At 35.2% G+C, this 22,418-nt stretch overlaps 1 protein-coding gene across 3 annotated transcripts in view; it reads right to left on the bottom strand.

Annotated features, from left to right (window-relative positions):
* Nucleotides 1-907: 907 nt before the first annotated feature.
* Nucleotides 908-22,418, bottom strand: part of LOC124366302 (mediator of RNA polymerase II transcription subunit 1) — a 48,166-nt gene continuing 26,655 nt past the window's right edge. For 2 of the 3 annotated variants that reach the window (XM_046822741.1, XM_046822742.1), the window contains 3 exons: nt 20,733-20,816; nt 12,072-12,267; nt 908-10,861 (listed from right to left, as the gene is read on the bottom strand). In XM_046822741.1, the coding sequence (XP_046678697.1) occupies nt 8,218-10,861; nt 12,072-12,267; nt 20,733-20,816 (2,924 nt within the window). In that variant the 3' untranslated portion in view covers nt 908-8,217. The remainder of the gene's footprint in view (nt 10,862-12,071; nt 12,268-20,732; nt 20,817-22,418) is intronic. The other variant, XM_046822743.1, reaches the window with a different exon arrangement.

The following is a 22,418-nucleotide window of genomic DNA, read 5'->3' as shown; positions in this document are numbered from 1 at the left end:
GTCCCACCTTTTTTCAAACCCTCTTAAAAAGTCATACCCTGGCATATCGTCCTTGAATGGCGTCTCTTCTACCCTACTGATTTTACATAGCTTACACAACCATATATTGCAAGTCTTTTCTATCTAGTGGATAACACATTTTGCTGCATAACAATAAAGCCTCCACAATATAGTTTCTCCTCTTCCTTTTGATAGCACTGTTGCCTTTCCAGAACCAGGAGTTTTTAGGAGGATTTTTCACTCCACCGGGCCGAAGGGTTTCATAAGGAATGTTATATTTTCTTGCTGGCAGCATATACTGAGCTTCCATTGTCAACTTCCTTTACTGCTTCCTTCAAAGAATCTTCATCATATTTTTGGGTTTTTTATTCTTTATGTATGTTGCGTGGACATGATCTAAAACAAAAAAGTGAAGGTTAGTTTTTCCAGTTTTTAAAATATTATACCTATTCTTTTACCCCATTGTTAACAAATTATGAATAGCATAAATGGGGGGGGGGGTGGGGGGGGGGGGGGGTGGGGGGGGGGGGGGGTGGGGGGGGGGGGGGGTGGGGGGGGGGGGGGGTGGGGGGGGGGGGGGGTGGGGGGGAAATTTAAAAAAATGGATCTATTTTTCTTGAATTCTTTTATAAAATACAGGTTTTTTATAAAAAAAATATAACTAACTATAATCACAGCCTGACATTGTTATTTTTCTAAAAACTGTTGTTTTGCATTACAGGATCCCAAATTAATTATTTACACAACTTGCAAAATTATTGGCTAAAAAACAAAATGTATGCTTTCACCTAACAGAATTTATACAATAAGAAAATAACTATAATATACTTTGTGAAAACAAATAACAAAGAAAAATAAAAAAATATTGCTTCTAAAATGAAGGTACACAAAAGAACTGACCAATCACTATGTTCTTATCATTGTTTTATTTATCAATATATATTCATTTCTTTAGTGTTCGTACACTGGCAATAATCAGTCTAATGTACAATATAAACATCACTTCAACACTTTCTGTAAACTGTACAAAATATGTAACGTCACAAACACGTCTTCAGCTTGCACCATTTAACTCTGAAAATAAATCACACTGTACAAAATACCTAAATTGACACACCGCAAGAAATAGATCTTATCTTCTCTAGGAGCACATAAATATTATACATAAAAACAGTACGTTCTACCCAATTTGATAAAAAAAAAACTGTTTTGGATATAGAAAAAATATTTTAAGCATGATTTCAAAAAAATTTCTACACTTACAAACTTTCTTTCTTTTTTAAAAGCATTTTCTTAAAAATACACCAAAGAACTAAAACAATGTATTTATTTATTTAAACTCAGGATTAGATTTTTTTTAAGAAACTGTTCAAGTTTTAATTTCTTGACAAAGAAGTGACCCTAAAAATAAAATTAAGTCTGGCCATGATACAAACATATTATTAAATTTGTAAGTAAAACCTACATGCTAAATTTCATCATAATCATACAATCTTTTGATTAAGAAAATTTGTATCAATACAGCAGCTTGTGCCATTTTGATTAGCACCTAATAGACTAAAACTTGAAAATTAAATCAAATCACTAATCCATTTAGTAAAAGTGTTTTTTGCGAAAAACATGGTTTGTTTGAATAATAAGTTAAAAAAAACTTAAAAACTAGTGAAATACTACCACATATTTACCAGACATATCTAATTGCCATTCTCGTAAAAATCATACTACAGAAACATGGAAGCTTTGTTGAACAAATGAAATTTTTTATGATAGGTACTCATTTTTTCTAATTATAAGTAGCCTAACACCGCAAAATGAACATTTGGACTGAAATCTCTAAATCAACGTACTGCGGAACCACAATACATGATTAAAAACAAATGCAAGTCTAAAAATTGCAATTTATCTGTGACCTATCTTATTTTTTAATTATGAAATAAAATAATATTAATTACATATAAGTAAATGATAAATGATGAATGGATTTAAAAAAACTGATTTATTTTTAGGGAGGGGGAGCTTGGGTCCCCTCCTCATCTTTCAATACTAGTCATAAAATATACTATTCCTTTTGTAACAGCTGTCTCATGATGTTTTTCCTAAAAGTTCGGCTGTATTATTCATGAACGTCAGTTGACAATTAATTGAGAATAAACGACGTAATATTATCAAAATCTTAGCCAATTTATCTCTTTGCACTAAACACTAGAATACATCAAAATATGGTCAATACAATACCTACACAACATAACATCAAGGTCACTTCTAAATGCAAGGATTTTGAAGAATAACTAATTTGTTATAGTTTGACATAATTAATTATTGGTTCAGAAAGTGTGTGTCCACAACAATACAAAACTAAGAATAAGATTTTTAACACATTCACTCCCAATAGCTTAAACAAGCTGCCTTTTACTTCACATAACAACCACAATAACAAATCACTTAGGACCCAATGTGTTAAAACTATATAGCTACAAAGTTGAAAATGTTGCAGAACAAAGATAAGAATTGTTTTCCTGCGGTGTGTCACAGTACAAAATCTGTACAGTTATTGTAATTACTTAATAATAACTAAAAAAAACTACATGCTACCTACACTAAATATATTACAATACAATTTACGTCAGTCAGTCTGCGATAAATAACAGGCCGTCAACAATAATGTCGTTCTGTAATCAGGATATATGTTTAAGACAGAACTTTTATTTCAACAGCTTCTTCCGTTTCACTAAAAGCAACATTTAAAAAACAAATTCAAAACGGATGAAAATGCTCAATAATTTATGAATTTATAATGTCAATAAAATGTAGGACATTTATTAAGAGCTGTTGAACTTAAATTAAACTTCAGTTTTACCCCCAAAAGAAACATTTAGACATGCTTTTGCTTTATCCAATCCATGTTACTGTATACTGAGATAAAAAATCAAATGTAAATATTTTCAAATTTTAGATTGAATAATCAAAAATAATTTTGGAAAACTACATCACAGTTTAGCATTTATGTGACAAACCTCCAAAATCATATTTTATTTTCGGTCTATAAAACAAACGAACCTCACAAAACTCTGCTCCCAAACTAAGTGAGCAAATTGTTTAAGACCGTCATCCGAGTTTATTGTTAACACAATTAAATTCTTAAGCCCTCACCAACATTTTGACACAAAATGTACTCAATGGCTAAACTTTTAAGATTACGAAAGTGGTTAAATGATTTTATAATAAACAGAAAAACTATCCTGAGCGAAAGCTCATCTTATAGATTTTAGTGCTTGTCTGGTTGCGTTTATAACTTAAAAATTCATAACTAAAAATCTAATTTAACAAGTCACCACAAAAAAAATCAGGATTCATATAAAAATTATTATTTAGAATACATCATTTTATTTAATAACACAAATTATATTATTTTTAACTACATAAACACATGCGTAAAATTAGATAGAATACCGGTAGAGTAATTGTAACTATTTATTAGTTACAATCTTTTTAATACAAAGTAAGAGTACACTGCACTATATGTCACGTAACAGACTTCTAATAAAGTTGCATGAAAATTTTAAAAAGCTAATTTCATTTTCTAGATGTCCTGTGGACAGATAGACATACAGAAAAGAAATTATTATATTCCCCCAGTAGACAAATTAGAAATTGTATTAGCCTACTAATAGACGGGCATCAATGATGCTCAGCAAAATTCCATGGTTTGATATGCACCATCGTAGAACTCATTCTTATTTATGTAGGAATGAAGTTACATGCAAAATCCAAAGCATACAGATGAAATCTTTCATGAGAAATATTGCCACAAGATCCAGTTACATTTTTTTCCGTAATGTCAGTTTTTAAAGCAGTGTTCAAATAAAGTTCCAGTGAGCTACCAAGGACACTAACAAATACGAGTGCACTGAAGTCAAATATTGTCACAGACTTTTAACACTGACTCCAGTCAATTATATTTTATTGTTACTCTATGAATAAAAGTGTCACTTGTTAAAATCTCATACGATTGAACACAGTTCATTTACAAATGTATTTATTCAGCTATTTTCTCGTTCATTTTTTGTCATAACACAAATGTAAAAATATTTCTAACGCTCAGCCAAATCCCATGGAGTGACATGCACCATCATCGAACTCAGTCTTTCTTTCATATGAATGAAGCTTCGTGCAAAATCTCAAATCTAAAGGCTAACTAGTTTTCAAGATATAGTGCAAACAATTAGATGGACAGACAAAACAAAATTTTTCCAACCCCATGAATGATAGGCTTTGCTAAACCTCAGTAAAAAACAAAACAAACTGCGATAAAAGTCAGACATATTGCACTTCACTATCCACTTAGTTATCACCTTCATTTTCAATCTTATTTACAACATTGAATTCCATTCAAAAAAAATCATGAAGGACTTCAAAACCTATCTGAGAGTCTGATGAATTTCCGATAGAAAACTGATGATCAACACCAGTTCACGTTCTTTCCCTGCACGTTTTAACAATTTAAAGTAACTATTCACTACATAACAAGACTGTATTACATAATACTGTACAACGGTAATAACCAACATCTGTGTTATAAAATATCTACTCAAATGGTTGGTATTTTTATAATAAATATAGTAGTACGTCATACTTAAGTAAAGTGACCTTTGAGTTTTTCTCCAAGAAAAAAGGCATCTCCTTGTAGTATACTCCCTTTTTAATTGTAGAATTCTTGATGTCTTATTTTACAGCCATAATTAATACAAATCCAAATGCTTTTTTTTAGTTTTTCTTTCTTGTGCGTTATTCAGGAAAAAATATCTCACCTTTTTCTTGGTGGAAAAACTCAAATGTCAATTTACTACAGCCGGCTCTAAAAAAGGACTTTAAGATATCTGGCCATTTGGTTCAATAGATCTACAAACAGTTGTCTATGTACATACTACAAACTATAGAAAGAGAATACTCTTTCATCCTGAGTATCTTTAGACAAATGTTTACGCAAGTAAAATCGTCCCTTTCATTTAGACAGTTCAGCCTAGCAAGACTGGATACGAGACTACAATCTAAATCATAGTTGCTCCAACAATAAAACTATTCCATTAGAAAAATAAATCAACTTATTTTATTCCAGACATTGAGATATCATCAATAAAGAATTACAAAAAGATCTACAGTCGCTGAAACATTATCCAGTGAATATACTTATTTGGTAAAGCAGTTGTGGGCTTTTACATAAAATTTTATATGAAAAGAACAAAAATTAAAGTGACAAAGTGACTTGGGACAGTTACATTTCTCGTAAATTTTATTTTATTTTTGTTTAGCCCTTAATGACTAGTAGTAACTTAGTACTTTATATCTACAGAAATAAATTTCATTCAGGTGGTTTAGGCAAAACAATACCTCAAACCGATATCAAGTTATTAACTTTTTTCCCAACACAATGTAAAATTGCAGTTATGTCAAAACAATTTTTAGGACAATTCATTTTTAGGTACATTTTTAAAATTTTAAACATAAAAAAAATCAAAGGAACATTATATTTTAATGCCTGTTTAATTTTACTTATTACGTTTGCTTCTTAACTTGGACCGTTTTTCATTAATTTTGATATACTATTTAATTTCAATAAGACTGTTGAAACAAAAAATCACAACTCCATTATTTACAAATTCAGAGAAAAAAACAAACAGTGTTCTGGAATACTTAACACTTTGTAATTAACAATTCTTTTGTATCTCAAATGGTTTTTGAGATTTTTATTACACGTACAGCCCATGAGAATAAATTAATAATATTTCAGATGTTTGTGATTTTTACCTAATTCTTCCGACTAATCCGGAAAGACTACTTAAATTTAATTTCACTTGATGAAATAATTAGATGATACTGTTCAAATATTTAAAAGTATAGAACATTTTAGATACCTAACCTAAGGCTCTACAGAATGGATCAACCGTATATTGTCTACTACTTCACTAGAATGGTTAATCAAAGTGAACGTTATAAAAATTGGAGGATTTTAATACTACTCCATAATGTACAGGATAATTCCATAGTGAGTTCACAGATTGTGGAGAAAATTTCTTAGAAAACAGTGAGTAAAAACGTTCTTGTGAACAAAGGTTTTTTTTACTATTTATTCGATCTTGCATGTTTGTATGGAATATTTACTTGAACAGTTGCACATTCACGATAGATGTAATTTTTTTATAGGATTTGTTTAAGGCCCTGTCAGATTCATAGAAAATCATTCATAAATCATTACGACGTTTCGACACATGCCCCCACATGCTAGATGTCATGACTTCAGCAACTTACATTTAATAACCCACAGGGAGCCTTTTTAACACAAAGTATTTCTTAATCATGGCCAGATAAAAAACAACTGTAAAATAATCGGTTTCGGCCATAACCCTTTGGCTGTATTACAACAATATATTGTGCATGTGTTTTCCGAAAACTATTTCACAACAATGTATTGAAAACTGCTATACAATAATATTTTGTTGTTGCAAATTACTTTTCTGTAACGTTATTTTTTCATGAAACTAACGCATCTATATACCATATATAGATATATATTCAATAAATAAATTTCCTTCGTAATTTTGTACTTTCCTTTATGTTTTCATACAGGGTTGAGCGTAAAAACAATGTGGTGATTTGGATGGCCATGGTGCGCACTCAGTTGCTATGGCAGTGGAGTGACTTTATTCAGTTTCTTGTGTACATTGCGATTAATTTTCAGGATCTGTTCTTAATTATATTTACTTTTTAGATGTTCAACTAGCAATAAAAAAAATAAATCAAATATGTTGTATAACTACAAATTAAAAATTATAAAATGATAAACATATTAAAAAATGTAAATCTTTTATATTCTTGAAGATATTTTTCTCTGAAAGACAATTTTATTACCTGAGGAACAAGGCCAATTCAAGCAAATATCACGCTTCTATGATCTATAAGAAGTTACAAATTTTAAGTAAAAACACTGCAAAAAAGTCAACAGCTTGAGCTGAACAGTTTCGGGTATTGTGTTTATTTTTTTGTGAACAGCCAAAGGGTTACAAATAAAAAATATACATTTAGCTGTTTACCTTGTAGTATTTACACTCTTAATACAAACAGTATTAGGCTATACCATATATTCATAAAATACAAATGGCTTTAGCGTGATTTTCATTTATTTCCCTATAAATTATCTAAACATATTCACTACTCTGACATCACAGATATCCATTGACATCATTAAAAAAACTGTGCTGCATATAAATTTACAATCACTTATCAATTTAATCTTAAATAACATTTCTAAAGGACTAGACCAGGAGTATATTAGAACAGAATCATGTACAACATTAATTTATAAAAAGTAACAGGCCCATGTTAAATCAACAATTATTAACATTTTCTGTAGGCCTGATAAGGCCTATGCATGCCTAAAATTAGATATACTATATAGGAATAACTAGAATCAAAGTGATGGAAATAAGGTATAACCATTTTCGTTCATTAATAGTCATTTTGACATAATAATAATGAATACAAAAATATTAATGTCAGTGTACAATTGTTATACTTTAATATAAATGCAACTAAAAGTAATCACACAAAATACTATTAGTATACATATTATAACAATGAAGGTATACTTCAAATGAATTTAAAAAATAAATGGTTCAAACAGGCCAGAGCACTAAGAGAGTTGAATATTTATTTTGCATTATTTTGATTCTACTTTAACATAACCTATACAATAATAAATAAAATTAAACTAATTTATTTTGTACTTTTATTGTATAAAAAGTTTATTTTATGGCTTTTAAAAAGCCACCAAAGTTTGCATCAGATTTAAATTGCCTTTAACTTTATTAAGTTAGACAAATTATTCCTCTGAACGATTTACAATCCGTAATTTGATTAGTGGCAAGAGAATCTATCACATACTTCAATATAAAACTGAATAAAATAATAACATATAAATTAATAAAACAAAAACAATAATACCAATTAAAAACAAAACTTAAAACCATCATCGTGTGATTAGAAAAAATATAATATAGAGTATGTATTCTATCATTTGTGAAAACCACTAAATAATACTGTACAAATATATATATTCATCTTATACTAATATAAATATATATTAAACGTTTATTTGGCAATATAAAATTTACAGCACGATAAACGTATCTACATGACAATGACTGTTCCGAGACGTAGTTGCTATTTACCGATCCCCACCAGTGCCTCGTCCATAAGTTCATCATCAGTGATACATGGGGAGGCAGAGTGTGGGGAGGGGATGACTAGGGGGGAGGGTGCAGGGGACTTGACAATGTGAACCGATACAGATGGGGAAGCAGGGAATGCCGGCGGAGGGAGGGGTGGGGGAGTGTTCTTCCTCAACGGTAACACTGAACCCAATACTCTTTCTGGAACTGACATCAGCTTTTCTGGTAGAATTGATTTGGTCGGGAGAGTTGAAAAATCCAGAAGGATTTCAGCAGCTTCTTGAGGTGTCGGCATTGTTTTGGGAGGGTCAGGTGGCCGTATCGGTTCAGAGACTTCAGGCGATGGTTCATCAGAGGCAAATGACATGGATCCAATCGGGAGTTCTATTTTTAGACTGCTCAGTATGTCATCCTTGGCAGATGATACCGCTGACTCAAGTACAGGACATTCGTCTGAAATATCAATCTCCAAGGATTTCACACTTTGAGAAGGTGATATCTGTTTAGATTCACCCATCAAATCGTCTAATTTAGATACCAGTGGATATTTGGAATCTGCCTTCATGGACAAATCCATGAATTTGTTTTGATCCAAAACCTTGCTTCCATCGAATTTGTCTTTCTTCATGTTATCGTCCACATTTGAAGTTCTTTGAGACAATTTAGGTATTTGGAACTTTGTGTCTAACTGTTTCATGAAACCCTGGACCACTAGCTCTGGGGAGATAGTTGGGGGTGTGCTCAGTAGCTTGTAAGAGTCAGCATCCTCTCTGTGTGAAGTAGGACTTAGCTTCCTTGCCTCACTCTTCGATGAGCTGAAGATTGACTTATCTCCGGGCTTGGTAGATCTCGGCCTGCTGTCTCTACTGCCACTTGACTTTATAGACCTCACACTGCTCGAAGAACTTTTAGACGCTCCTAGTATTTTACTGCTTGTCTTTGTTGATGTAGTTTTGACTGAAGGAGTTTGTTGTGGTTTCTTGGAAGCAGGACCACTGTTGACTCCCGGTTTTAAACCTGTATGTGTCTTTGGAGAACCACTGCCTGAACTGCTCACTCCCGACCCTGAACTCGAAGACTTCCCTGATTTGTTTGGATCTTTCGTCCTTGTTTTATTTATGGTTATTTTCATACCGTCTGAGCTAGGCTTCACCATGTATTCCCCTGGATTTTTGCTCTCACCGGGTTTGTTACTTCCTACCCCACTTTTATCCCCAGTTTTCCCTAGTGTCGCTCCGCTTCTGTCTTTTACTCCCCCGGATTTACCATTCCCCTCCACTCCGGGCTCCCCACAGTGCTGTGCAGACTTAAGCTTGTCAACGATAGCTGATAGAGAACCTTTCCTATTCCTGACCATGGGTTGACTCTTACTGTCTGCTCCACAACCAGAGGGAGGTGTCGAGCCCCCGCTCTGAGTTGTTACCGTCAATTCAGTATTCGACAGGTCCAGCTGCTTTAATTTCACACTGGATGACTTTAATTTAGGGCTCTGATGGCCAGAACTACCTGACTTTCTATCTTTGTCCCTACTCGATTCTTTACTACTTGAGGACTTTTTTCCTGAAGATTCTGACTTTGGAGAACTAACTGCGGACTTTAGAGCAGACATACTAGGTTTCCCTGAACTACCTTGGTGTTTGGGGGATGAGGTACCGTGTTTAGGACTACTCTTTGGGCTGGACACAGAGTACGCTGGACTGGGGGAATGTTTAGGACTGTGTTTAACAGACTTAGGACTTCCTTTACTACTTACAAGTGACAAAGGTGTTGGTGAACTGCTGTATTTCCGAAGATTGGAGTTTGGGGACGGCGGACGGCTGGGTGATCCACAATCAGTCGGTTTTATAGACACAGTTACCGGTTTTGTTAATGGATCTTGTTTCAGCGGCAGTTTATCTGGTGGTCCCATTCCAGAGTCCTCCTTCCTCCTTTTCCTCTTCTTCTCAGTTCTAGACTTGTCCTCACTTTTGCTGCTTTTGCCACTTTTCCTCGACCGATCCTCTTTGCTACTGATCGGTGTAATCGTGATGGAACTCGGTAAAGAGGTCTGCACTAAAGGGATGATCTCGATCCCAGGCCTCCTCTCAAGAACAGAGTTAATACTCTGTGTAGGAGATATCATTGAACTACAGGTGATTGGTGTTATGCTCACAGAGGGTGGCACTAGATTTTTGTTCTCCAAGTCTAACAGAATCGACGGTGGTGATTTCTTCTTCTCGATGAGATCCAAATCAAAATCCAAATCTTTTGAGAGAATGGACTCGTCACTCGAACTGTCCACAATTATGTTGTCACAATCGTCCGCTTGTTTCTTCTTCGATGACTCTCTCTTCCGCTTCTTCCCTTGTTTGGTCTCACTGAGCAGGTTTATCAGGCTCTTGTCGTCGGCCAACTGAAGGCCCGGGGGGCAGCCACCATCAGGTCCTGAGAACGGTTCAAAGGGGGGGTCCAAGCCACCACCACCTGGTTCCTGTTTGATGATGATGTCAGGGTCCCCCCCCATGCCGCCCCCCGGCAAACCCCCCAAACCTCCCATTGGCCCGTTGTTGGAGCTATCCGATGCTTCCTTCATTCCGGAACCCTCTCGCTGCCAACATTTGATCAATGCTCTCATCGTGACTGGTATCGACAAGCATCTACAACACAGACAAACAGAGTTTTTATAAATATGTTACTAATTATTGGATACAATACAAAGCAAATAATAAACATAAGACGTAACTGTAATTGTGCATTACTTTTGATCAAAAATAACCATGAATAATTAGTTGATAGACCATTGATAGGCACTATGTAGTAGGTTGGCAAATGTTAAATGAACCATTCATTACATTAAACTCAATACACTTCATGCACTTTAGCAATCTTAATTTTAGTCATGCAATTATGGGAATATCTCATTTGAAAGATATAACTTACATGCATCCAAATAAGTTTGAGTTTTTTACAATATGTTGCAAAGTTATTCAGAAAATAAATCTCAAACTTTCTTATATTTAATTGTTTTAATATTAAAATATTATGCACTCACTACTAAGAATATTTTTTTAATATAAAAATAAAAAATGCTTGGATATGTATATTATTTTTTTAACGAGACAACTCCCATAGTACAAGAATAAAAATAAGAGCTAAACGTCATGATTCCTTCGCCAGACAACAGCTTGTCTCATACTCCACAGGTTATCAAGTGATGGCAACAGTTTTTCCCCTCTTAAAAGTAAAATCTACACTTGACAGTCAAACTGCTGGAAGGAAAAGCGCCAGAGACCTTGAACATGCTCTGACCAGTGGAAAACTCATATCAAGCGGTGCATGGATCATAGAGGGAAATACATTGAAGTAAATGGGTGTGATTCAGAAGTAAAAATAAATAATATAGACTACTGATCCAGTTATTTATTTACCCCTCTTATGTGACTTTACAGTATGTTATTTGTTATTAGAGCAGAATATTTAACAAAAATTATATAGGTATTAGAAGTAAAAAGAGTACACCATTCAACTTTCATTCCTCACACATTAGTTACACCAATAATAAAATAAAAATCTATATACAGTCGCTCAACAAAATACCTAAGGCACAATTCAGTGGATAACAATATGACTGGACTACCGGATGATCCAAAAACATAATTCAAACTCGGAGATATATAATTTCTACTCCAACAGTACTTGCATTAATATTGGAGTTGTAGTTGGAAAATTTTTATTCTTCCCTTTATTGTGCTTGTACAATATTTAATACTGTCCTCACATAACAAACAGTTTTATTTCAGGCCACTAATAAGCTAAATAATGTACATTTAATATTTATTAAACTAAAACATCTGCCACAGCACTGACCTCTGAAACACCTTGGTGGCATAGTCCGGACTGGTGTCCCCGGCCGCTGTATATATCTTGCAAGTGGGTTGCGTGATATCAGACAAGTCCAGCTCCACCGTGGCCATGCTCTCTTCCAGCGGGTGTTCCAGAGACACACTCAGTCGTTGCCATGACAGAGCTGACACCTCTAACATCACAGTCTTGTCCAGGTCTCCTGTAAATACACATCCAGTACAATAAAACAGAATACTGATATCAGTATTAAGAGAACCCAAGATAGAGACAATGCCAGTTCCACCATGATAATCTTCTCTTCAAGTGGTTTCCAGAGACACACTCAGCCACTGCCTTGACAAACACCTCCAGCTTCACAATCTTGTCCAAATCGCCTGTACATGCACACATAGTGTCATTTAATTGAATATACAAGGGTTTTCCAGAAATTAACTGCCGTTTATGTATACCACAAGAAGTACTGGAGGTAGCGCCATAGCGGAACATAGTACATTGACACGTTGTCGAGTTATAACCTAAAAACATGAGAGGCATAATAGAAAATCCCACAGTGTGATGTGCGTGGTGTTATAAGGTTCTTTGGGCGAAAAATAACTCATGAGCCAAGATTCATCGTGAATTGTGTGGGGTTTATGGCCCAAACATTATAAGTGAAGATGTAGTCTGTCAGTGGGTGCAATTTGGAAAAGAAAAATGGAAGAATGAAAATTCGCAATGAAGAAAGGGCTGTAAGCGTTCTCTTTTCTGTGGTGACTAATCATACAAAAGTGAATTAAAAAGTTTGAAAGGACCGTTACTACTAAATTTTCAGAACTTTCAGATAATTTTTCTAAAAGTTCTTAGAGTTTTGTACATGAATAAATTGGAGACAGAAAAGCTAGGTTACCGCAAGTTTTCTGCTCGTTGGGTATCAAAACTGCTTGCCTTAGCACAGCTTGAAGAACAAATAATGAACTTTTGACCAAATTCAAATGGGACGTTTCTGTTCATTCCCCATACACCCTGCACTTAACTGCGTTTTCCGACTTGGCTTCTAGTAACTTTTACCTATTTCTGAACATAAAGCTGTGGTTTACATCTCAGTAATTCACCAATAACAAACAGCTTCAAAACGCTGTGACAGATTGGTTCCATTTACAGGCAGCAGTATTTCAAAGACCCTTCAAAGATATGGCAAGTCCTTGAATCTGCTTAGTGACTACGTAGAAAAAAGAGAAAAGTTAGAGTTTCTAGATGTATACACAGCAGAAGTACGCTACACCATATATTGCGTAACAGGCTTTACTTAAGTTGCACTCAAAATTTCAAGTCTTTAGCTCATTTCATTCTTGAGATGTCCTGCGTACAGATAGATGGCAGACAATCATACAGAAAATAAAGTTTTTCAGCCCCTCAGCAGAAAACCTATCACTTAGTGTCAGCCTACTAAGTGATAGGTTTCAATAACACCCAGTCAAATTCCATAGTTGACATGCAACATCATATCAAATTTAAATCTACCCATGAAATCTTTCTCAGAAAGACAGTGACTATATTATTGTCTACACAACAAGTCCCCAAAATAAGATGTTGTGTGTGTTGGGCTACATATGTTAATATGTCACATGCTAATGTTTAAACTGGTTGTACTCAGTTTGTTTAAATACAAATTTATTTATTCTACTACTTTCTCGTTGCTATGATTACAAATAAGGCCAATGTAAAAGTATTCACTAACGGTCAGCTGAATCCTAGTAACTGTCATGTATCATCGAACTCAGCAATGCCTATATAAAAATGAAGCTTCATGCAAAATTTTAAGGTCATTTCATTTTCGTGTCGACAGACAGACAGAAATAAAATCTGTCAGCCCCTTGATCGATAGGCTTCGCTAACGCTCAGTCAATAATAAAATGTTTGAATCATCGCTGGTTGGCACATTTTATTCCAAACCGGAGGTAACTATCTGGATAACCCTCGTAGGTATCAGTACAAAGAAACACCATGATACAGACAAGACCAGCTCCAGCACGACCATGCTCTCTTCAAGCAGATGTCCGGAGTACACCCCTATCGCTGCTGTGAAAAAACCAACACCTCCAGCATCACAGCCTTGTCCAAATCTCCTGTACATGTACACCTAGTACAATTAGCACTGGTATCAGAACTCATGGCTGTTTTTTACAAATAAGTGAAGTAGATATTTTCTGAAGGGCGCAAGAGAGGACAGGGATAAATTTTAATGTCATGCCAATTTATATGAAAATTTATTCATTCATGATCTCTTCATTGAGTGCAAAAGTACTGTAACAGTTTTCAAGATCGTGTTTATTGCAGTCACTTTATCCTGATCTTAAGACAGCGGTATGCGTTTACTGCTTAATACTCAGCTGTGCTTGAGCGAGACCACTGGTGGTCCCTTGCTGTACTGTCTACTAATAACCACCTCTTCCTTACCCCCTCCCCGTCCATCATCACCCCACGCAGCTTCCACCACCCTACTTGTTTACTGTTTATTGGAGTGTCGTGCTTTTAGTACCATCATCTTAATTATCAGTTGTCTTTTAGTGATAAAGTAGTGATAAGTGATAAACCAGAACACGAGTAAGTAAAAAAACAAATAGTGTGCAGTTTAAAAACAGGAACCAAAATCATGTTTTTCCTGAAATACAATCACAGCGAATAAAATCAGACCATATTCATGGCAAAGAATTAGGCCCGAAAATAAATCTCGAAAATACTGTACCAACCCCACACTGTTTAATTTCAGACACAAACTTTCAACTTAAATGTAAATATTTAACTGCCTGACATACCTTCAGAAGATTCAACCACTACAGAGCAGGAGCCTAACATTGACCTCTTAAAAACAGGATTGAAAATAATTTCGAATGTAATCCAGACAACGCGGCATCATGGAATGTAAAAAACACTGAACAAGTGCAAAAAAATGTTCATTCTGACCTGAAACAAAACTTACAGGCTGATTTTTTAAGTCAGAACAGTATTACTATACAGGTGTCAAAACTACACTCTGATCTAATAACAAATGGTGAATTATAAGTAGATTTTGTATACAAAATCGATTGCAATTGTTCTCATGATAGCAATTACGGAAAAGTTCTGTATAACTTCACCAAACATGACTCCCAGAGCCCAAAACCACTCTCCTTCAAAAGTTTACATACAAATTGTATTAAAAAAGTAACGAGAATATTTAAGTGTCGTGGGTTTGCAGTCCAATTGTAAAGATTTTTTTAATGTTGATACTAATGCTCCCAAAGTAGAATAACATTTCCAGCTGTATTACTGTTTATTTTTTCAGTGGAAGCCACTAACCCTCATGCCCTTAAGGTTACTAAAGTAGTTCCTGTGTACAAAAAAGGAGACAAATTTAGCCCATCAAGCTACAGGCCGATTTCGTTAGTACCAATTTTTAGTAAAATATTTGAGGCTTGTATAAACTGGCAACTAAATTCATTTTTTGTTAATAATAATCTATTTTGTAAAGAACAGTTTGGGTTCATACAAAACCGAAGTACAATAAAAGCAGTTGAAAATATTGTGGATACAATTTTATCAAATTTTGAAAGAGTGGTGTTATCATCTGCAACATTAATCGACTTGACCAAAGCATTTGACTACATAGATCATCAGTTTTTACTATCCAAACTCTATAGATATGGTATTAGAGCCAAAGAACTGCAATTAATGATGTCTTATCTAAAAAATAGAAAGCAGATAGTTGTGCAAAATAAAGATAGATCCGAACTAAAACCTATTGAAGAGTCCCACAAGGTTCTGTCCTGGGCCCTTTTTTGTTTGTTGTTGCTGTTAATGATTTCTCGTTTAATGTACCATGCTCCTCAGTATTATATGCAGATGACACCACACTCTTGAATTTCAGTGGAAATTATGAGAATCTTATTATGGAAGAAAACTTTGCAGTAAAATCGGCTATGGAATGGTTTGAGACAAACTACTTAGTAGTAAATGATCAAAAGACTGAGAAAATACTGTTTACTTTAAATAGGAATTATGAAGTTAGTAAACCTGTAAAACTATTAGGGGTATACCTTGACAGCAAACTAAGCTGGGAACATCACATAGATCAATTGTGTAAAAAAAAATCTAGAGTAGTCTATCTCTTGAGTAAATTGAAACATTGTATAACTATGGATATGCTCCTAGCCTCCTATTATGCATTTTTCCATTCACACTTAAGTTATGGTATAACTCTATGGGAGAACAGTAGTAGTGCAATAAGAGTATTGAAATGGCAAAAAAAATGCATTACGTGTTATGAAAAATGTTTCAAAAAGAGAGACAGACTTGTGTTTCAATTTTTAAGGAATTAAAAATAATGACTATTCCTAATATGTATATATTCTACTGCCTTATAAGTGTAAAGGAACAACTTGAAACATTTACAACTAGGCAGGATATTCATGATTATCCTACTAGAACAAAACATTTGTTACAACTCTTACCAGTTAAATTAACCAAAACAAAATGCAGTCATCTTTTTATGAAAATTAAATTATTCAATAAGTTACCATTAAATGCTAGATCTGTATCTTTAGTCAAATTTAAAACAGTTTTGAAGTGCTGGTTAAAATTTAATATATTTTATTGTGTTGATGAATTCTTAAATTGTGATACCACAACAATAATTTTTTTTAAATTTTGTCTCTTAATTCATTTATTTATTCAGTTTTAATATTGTTGAGTTTTAAAATTTTATCCATGTTAAATGTGTTAATAGTTATTTATTATTGTTAATTTATATAGATCTGTTGGTTGTTTGGTTATTGTTGTTATTAATTATATAGATCTATATATTTGCTGGTAGGCTGGATTGAGTAGGTAGAATCTGAGTTGCTTGTTTTAGTTTTAGTTTAGTTTTTAGTTTAGAATATTTTAGTAACTTGACGAAGTCTATTGCACTATTGAATGTTTTTAAAGACCAATAAAGATCTTGAATCTAAGGTTAGACACGTTTCATGAACTCAGTGATTTTCATTTGTGAAAAAAATGGGTCAAAGAATGTGTATGAAATTTTGTGTAATAAATCAAATAAAGTGTAACAAAGTGCAGGGAATGTTAACAAAGGCCTATGTTGAGTCTGCTATGAGTAAAACAAGGGTTAAGAACGGTATAAATGTTTCAAAGATGGCCATGAACACATTGAAGATGACAAACGCTCCAGCCTTTCCACCACATCAACAACTGATGAATACATGAAAAAACTGGAAGATGCCGTTTCAATTTGGCGGTTGCCAAAAATTCACATCTTTGTTATTTATTAACGTAGTGAAAAACTAAAAGTATTCTGGAATGATTATAACATTTATTAAATATGTTTTAACTAAACATATCTTTGTATCTTAAACAGTTTGAGAAACTAAGTACATGTAAATCAATTGAGAATAAATTAATATTTCAGCTGGCACAAAGTCTACATACGTCGTCCGACTGAGCTGGAGGGAATATTTTTTTAAAGACTGGCTATTGTATTTGAAATCTACAAGCCATGTATTCGGCATGCTCTGCTGTCTGTTTCCACCTGAAAATAAACAAACACCTTTTTCCAAAGGTTTCAATGGTTTGAAGCATTATTTTGAGAATACCAAACAGCATGAACAACTGACCACTGTATAAACATCCATAGCACATTTCTACCAAAGTTAATGGGTAATAGTGATTGGTGACTCAACATATTACTCTGCACCGCTTGGTAGTGAAAATGTTAAATTTATTGCAAGAAAAAGTCTGTCTATTGAATCTCTAGTGTTAAAACAACATTGGAAATAGGTAAAATATTGGAGAGACCTTATAACTAGAATGATCAGTGTCATGAAAATGTTTCCCTTTAAGGGTGACAACTAAAAATTGGGTGTAGTGGTCTTTTTTTTGAGTGCTGTGAATTAATTAGCGAGTTTGGCCCATTCTTAGCTTAGCAGTTTGCCAACTACGACAATAGAGGTGAAGGGTTTCTTGAAGAGACTACATTTTCCTGATTAGGTTAGGAGAAGAACCCTATTTAACATATCGCAGCCAGGTGATGAATTTCACATCAGCATTGGGCAGAAACTCTTGGGTCCTGGTGAAGGTACAGGAGTAGACAGGCTCTACTAGGGAACTTGGGTTAGGATGTGCAACTGGTTTGTAATCAAGAATAAAAGGCAAAAACCATTTAGTACTGTGCTCTTTCCTTTCTTTTTGTGTGCAGCCAAAAAGCCTGTGCCAAAAAGCCAAAAAGAAAAACAGTAATTTTTTACTGGCCTGTGCGAGGATCTTATCAAACAGTATAAGGGGGAGAGTCGATACAGTACAAGGTCGATAGGACGATGGTACTGATAAAAAGTGCAAAGGTCACAGACAGGATTCGAACCTGCGCTATCTCTAACTCAGACTCAATGTCCAACATCTTAGACCGCTCGGCTATCGGCACTCCCCGATAACTAGCTTTCAGTTTTTTTATTTATTTGCCTTCAGATTTTCTAAATCTATGCCAGTCAGTCAAGTGATCAGTTTTCAAAGATTACAATATTCACAGTATTTGAAGTACTCAGTAATACCTTACCAAATATGTAGTTTCAGTAGAAGACACAGGCATAATTTTGAAGTGTATTTATTACATATCTTGTTAAAAAATATTGTTCACACAATATCTTGTTTAGTACAAACAACATTCATACTGCAATTGCCACATTATATGTGGCAGAAATTGTTTGTTTGTGTTCCGGAGGTTTTGATTTAGAAACAAGTATTGTTCGATCAAAGAACAATCGCCATAAGGCTGGTAGTTAGTGTTAATCTGATTCTCTAAGTTTTCTAGTAGGGATTGGTCGATTTCAATACTCGATTCTTAGTGGTATCTAGGTTTCTCAATACCTCTTTTCACTTGATTCCGATACCAATATTTTTAAAGTAATTTACGAGGTGTGTCTGAAAAGTATCCAACCTTGATGTCTGGCATGAACTGACGTTACTCGGCGGCAACGGCAATCTGGTCCCCTTCAAAGTACTCCCCTCCACAAGCCACTACCTTATTCCAACGCTCCTCCCACTTCCAGAAACACTCATTAAATTCATTTTGCGGAATGGCTAACAGGTCCTTCGTCGCATTTTGTTTTATTTGTTCAACATCATCAAATCTTTCCTTTCAAACGAATTTTTAATTTCGGAAATAGCCAGAAGTCACAAGGAGCTATGTCAGGACTGTAGGGAGGCTGTCGTAGTTGGTCGATGTCGTGTTTGACCAAAAAACGCTGAATAAGATTTGAGGAATAAGCTGGCGCGTTGTCGTGGTGCAGGATCCAGTAGGGCTTGTCCACAGTTCAGGTCGTTTCCTTCGCACTGCATCTCGTAGCCGCCTTAGGACCTCAAGATAATACTCCTTATTCACTGTCTGGCCTCTTGGAGCATATTCGTGATGAACAACACCGTCCTGGTAAAAAAAAACTGTCAGCATTGTCTTGACATTGCTTCGACTTTGTCTTGCTTTTTTCAGCCGTTGCTCTTCGTGAGTTTTCCACTGTGAAGATTGAGCCTTTGTCTCAGGGTCGTAGCCATAAACCCATGACTCATCACCAGTAATAACTTTTTTAAATAGCCCTGGGTTACTTTTTAAATCCAGAGTGTCCTGTGCGATTTCAAGTCGACAGTTCTTTTGGTCTTCTGTCAGCAGCCGAGGAACGAATTTTGCCGAATCACGGTTCATTTTTAAATCTTTGTGTAAAATGTTACAAACTGACGATTTTGGTATTCCTAAATCTTCTTCCATCTCTCGGACAGTCAATCAACGGTTTTCATTAATTGCTGCATGAACACATTCAACAATTTCAGCGTTTCTGGCCGTTGAAGGCCTGCCAGATCGGTCATCACTCTCCACTGATATGCGGCCATTTTTAAACCGCCTAAACCACTCTTTTATTTGTGTATCGCCCATAAACACGTCACCATAAACTTTCTGTATCATAGTAATCGTCTCTGATGCTGAATGGCCAAGTTTTGGCAAAATTTAATGCAAATGCGCTGCTCAACACGTTTAGTCATATTAAAATGCGACACACACACACATAGCAGTACTGTACGGAACATAGCGCTGTGACTCACTGAGTGACCGGATCGTATTCAATGCCTAATATGGGAAGGAGTAGGCTCGTTCCTCCCCTCCAATAACTGGTTCGAGCCAGTCGGTTACGTCGTGGCCGCCTACTGGTCGGCGGTCGGATACTTTTTGGACAGACCTCGTATTAGAGTGAGAGGATTGTCTGTGATACCTCAGAAACCAGACTGATATGCTTGCTGCCTTCAACTCCAGAAATGTAGACATATTGTTTATTTATTTCTACATTTTTTATGGTTGCCGTTTGGTAGTCCAGAACACTATGGGTACATAACTGGTGAATAATGGAAAGACTCTCCAATTTCAGAACTGAAGGAGATTTTCCCGAACCAAAACTAGCAAAAGAAAGATGTGAAGAATTTTTTTTAACAAACTAAACCTGCACACCTTGTATTGGATGAGGAGGTGGGGGAGGAGGGCACAATTGGTTATAGACCAATAGCACAGTGTATGTCAAAAACAGTCATGTCAGTACAAAGAAAAACCAAAATACAGATATATACACTTAAATTTTAATGACTTATAACATAATTTAATTAACTTTGACCTACTAGACTCTTCCAGCAGATGATCCAGAGGCCCACGCGGTAGCTGCCATGACAAAGCCGGCTCTTCCAGCATCGCAGTCTTGTCTCCTGTACAAGCACATCTAGTATAATCTAACGGATATTGGTATCCGTACTAAAAGGAGACAAAATACAGACTAGCTCCATCGACGTAATGCTCTCTTCCCACAGACGTCCAGAGACCAACTCAGTCAATGCCACAACAAAACCGACACCACCAGCATAACAGAATTTTCCAAATCCTATATACATGCACATCTGGCATAATCTATTCAAATATAGTATCAGTTCTAAGAAAAACAAAAATCCACACAAGTCAAATTCCACCGTTACCAAGCTCTCTTCCGTCGAGTGTCCAAAGACACACTCAGCCTATTCCATGACAACACTGACACCACCAGCATAACAGACTTGTCCAAATCCCCTGTACATGCACATCTGGCATAATCTATTCAAATATTAGTATCAGTTCTAAGAAAAACAAAAATCCACACAAGTCAAATTCCACCGTTATCAAGCTCTCTTCCATCGGATGTCCAAAGACACACTCAGTCAATTCTGTGACAACACAGACACCTCCAGCATCACAGCCTTCTCCAAATCCCCTGTACATGCACATCTGGTATAATCTAATCTAATATTAGTATCAGTAATAAGAGAAACAAAAATCCACACAAGTTAAGTTCCACCATGACCATGCTTTTTTCCATCGGGTGTCCCAAAGACACTCAGTCAATGCTGTGACAACACCGATACCTCCTGCATCACAGCCTTCTCCAAATCCCCTGTACATGCACATCTGGTATAACCTAATTAAATATTAGTATCAGTGATAAGAGAAACAAAAATCCAGACAAGTCAATTTCATCGTGACCATGCTCCCTTCCATCGGGTGTCCAAAAGACACTCAGTCAATGCTGTGACAACACCGATACCTCCTGCATCACAGCCTTCTCCAAATCCCCTGTACATGCACATCTGGTATAACCTAATCAAATATTAGTATCAGTGATAAAAGAAACAAAAATCCACACAAGTCAAATTCCACAGTGACCATGCTCTCTTCCAGCAGATGTTCTGAGATTCAGTCAATATCACCCCCAATATCACAGTTTTGTCCCGTTCACATGCACGTCTAGTTGGCTGAGTGTTACCCTATCACTCAAGGGACTAGTAAAACATCAATTATGTCTGCCTGCACGATATCTTGAGAACGAACTGACCTACAGACTTGAAATTTTGCATGAAGGTTCATTTCTTTGTAATGGTATTTGGATGGATGTTTGCAAACATTTTTACAATGGTCTTAAGAGTAACCATGATGGCAACAAGAACGATAATAAATAAATAAATTTGTAAACAAACTAAGTACAACCTTACGACATTTTAACATCTGACGTAGTAACAAATGTAGCTCCTACCTCCTATAATCTAATCAATTTTGTTATCAGTACTATGAGAAACTGAAATTGATAAGTTCAGTCCCTTTATTGCCTTGCACTCTTAAGAGGGTCAGAATGTTATCAGGAATATCTCTTATCATGAGAAAGTCCTATGTGCCTATGTGATATATAACAATTGATATTAAGTCCGGTTGAGCCAGATTGGGGGATCAACACACTACAACACAAGACACAGACACAACTTCCCTCGACACACACCACAACAGTC

This window comes from Homalodisca vitripennis, chromosome 7 (genome assembly GCF_021130785.1).
Source record: "Homalodisca vitripennis isolate AUS2020 chromosome 7, UT_GWSS_2.1, whole genome shotgun sequence".
NCBI classification, from domain to species: domain Eukaryota; kingdom Metazoa; phylum Arthropoda; class Insecta; order Hemiptera; family Cicadellidae; genus Homalodisca; species Homalodisca vitripennis.
Note: the sequence above shows the minus strand (reverse complement) of the source record. Positions and strands in the feature narration are given on the sequence as shown.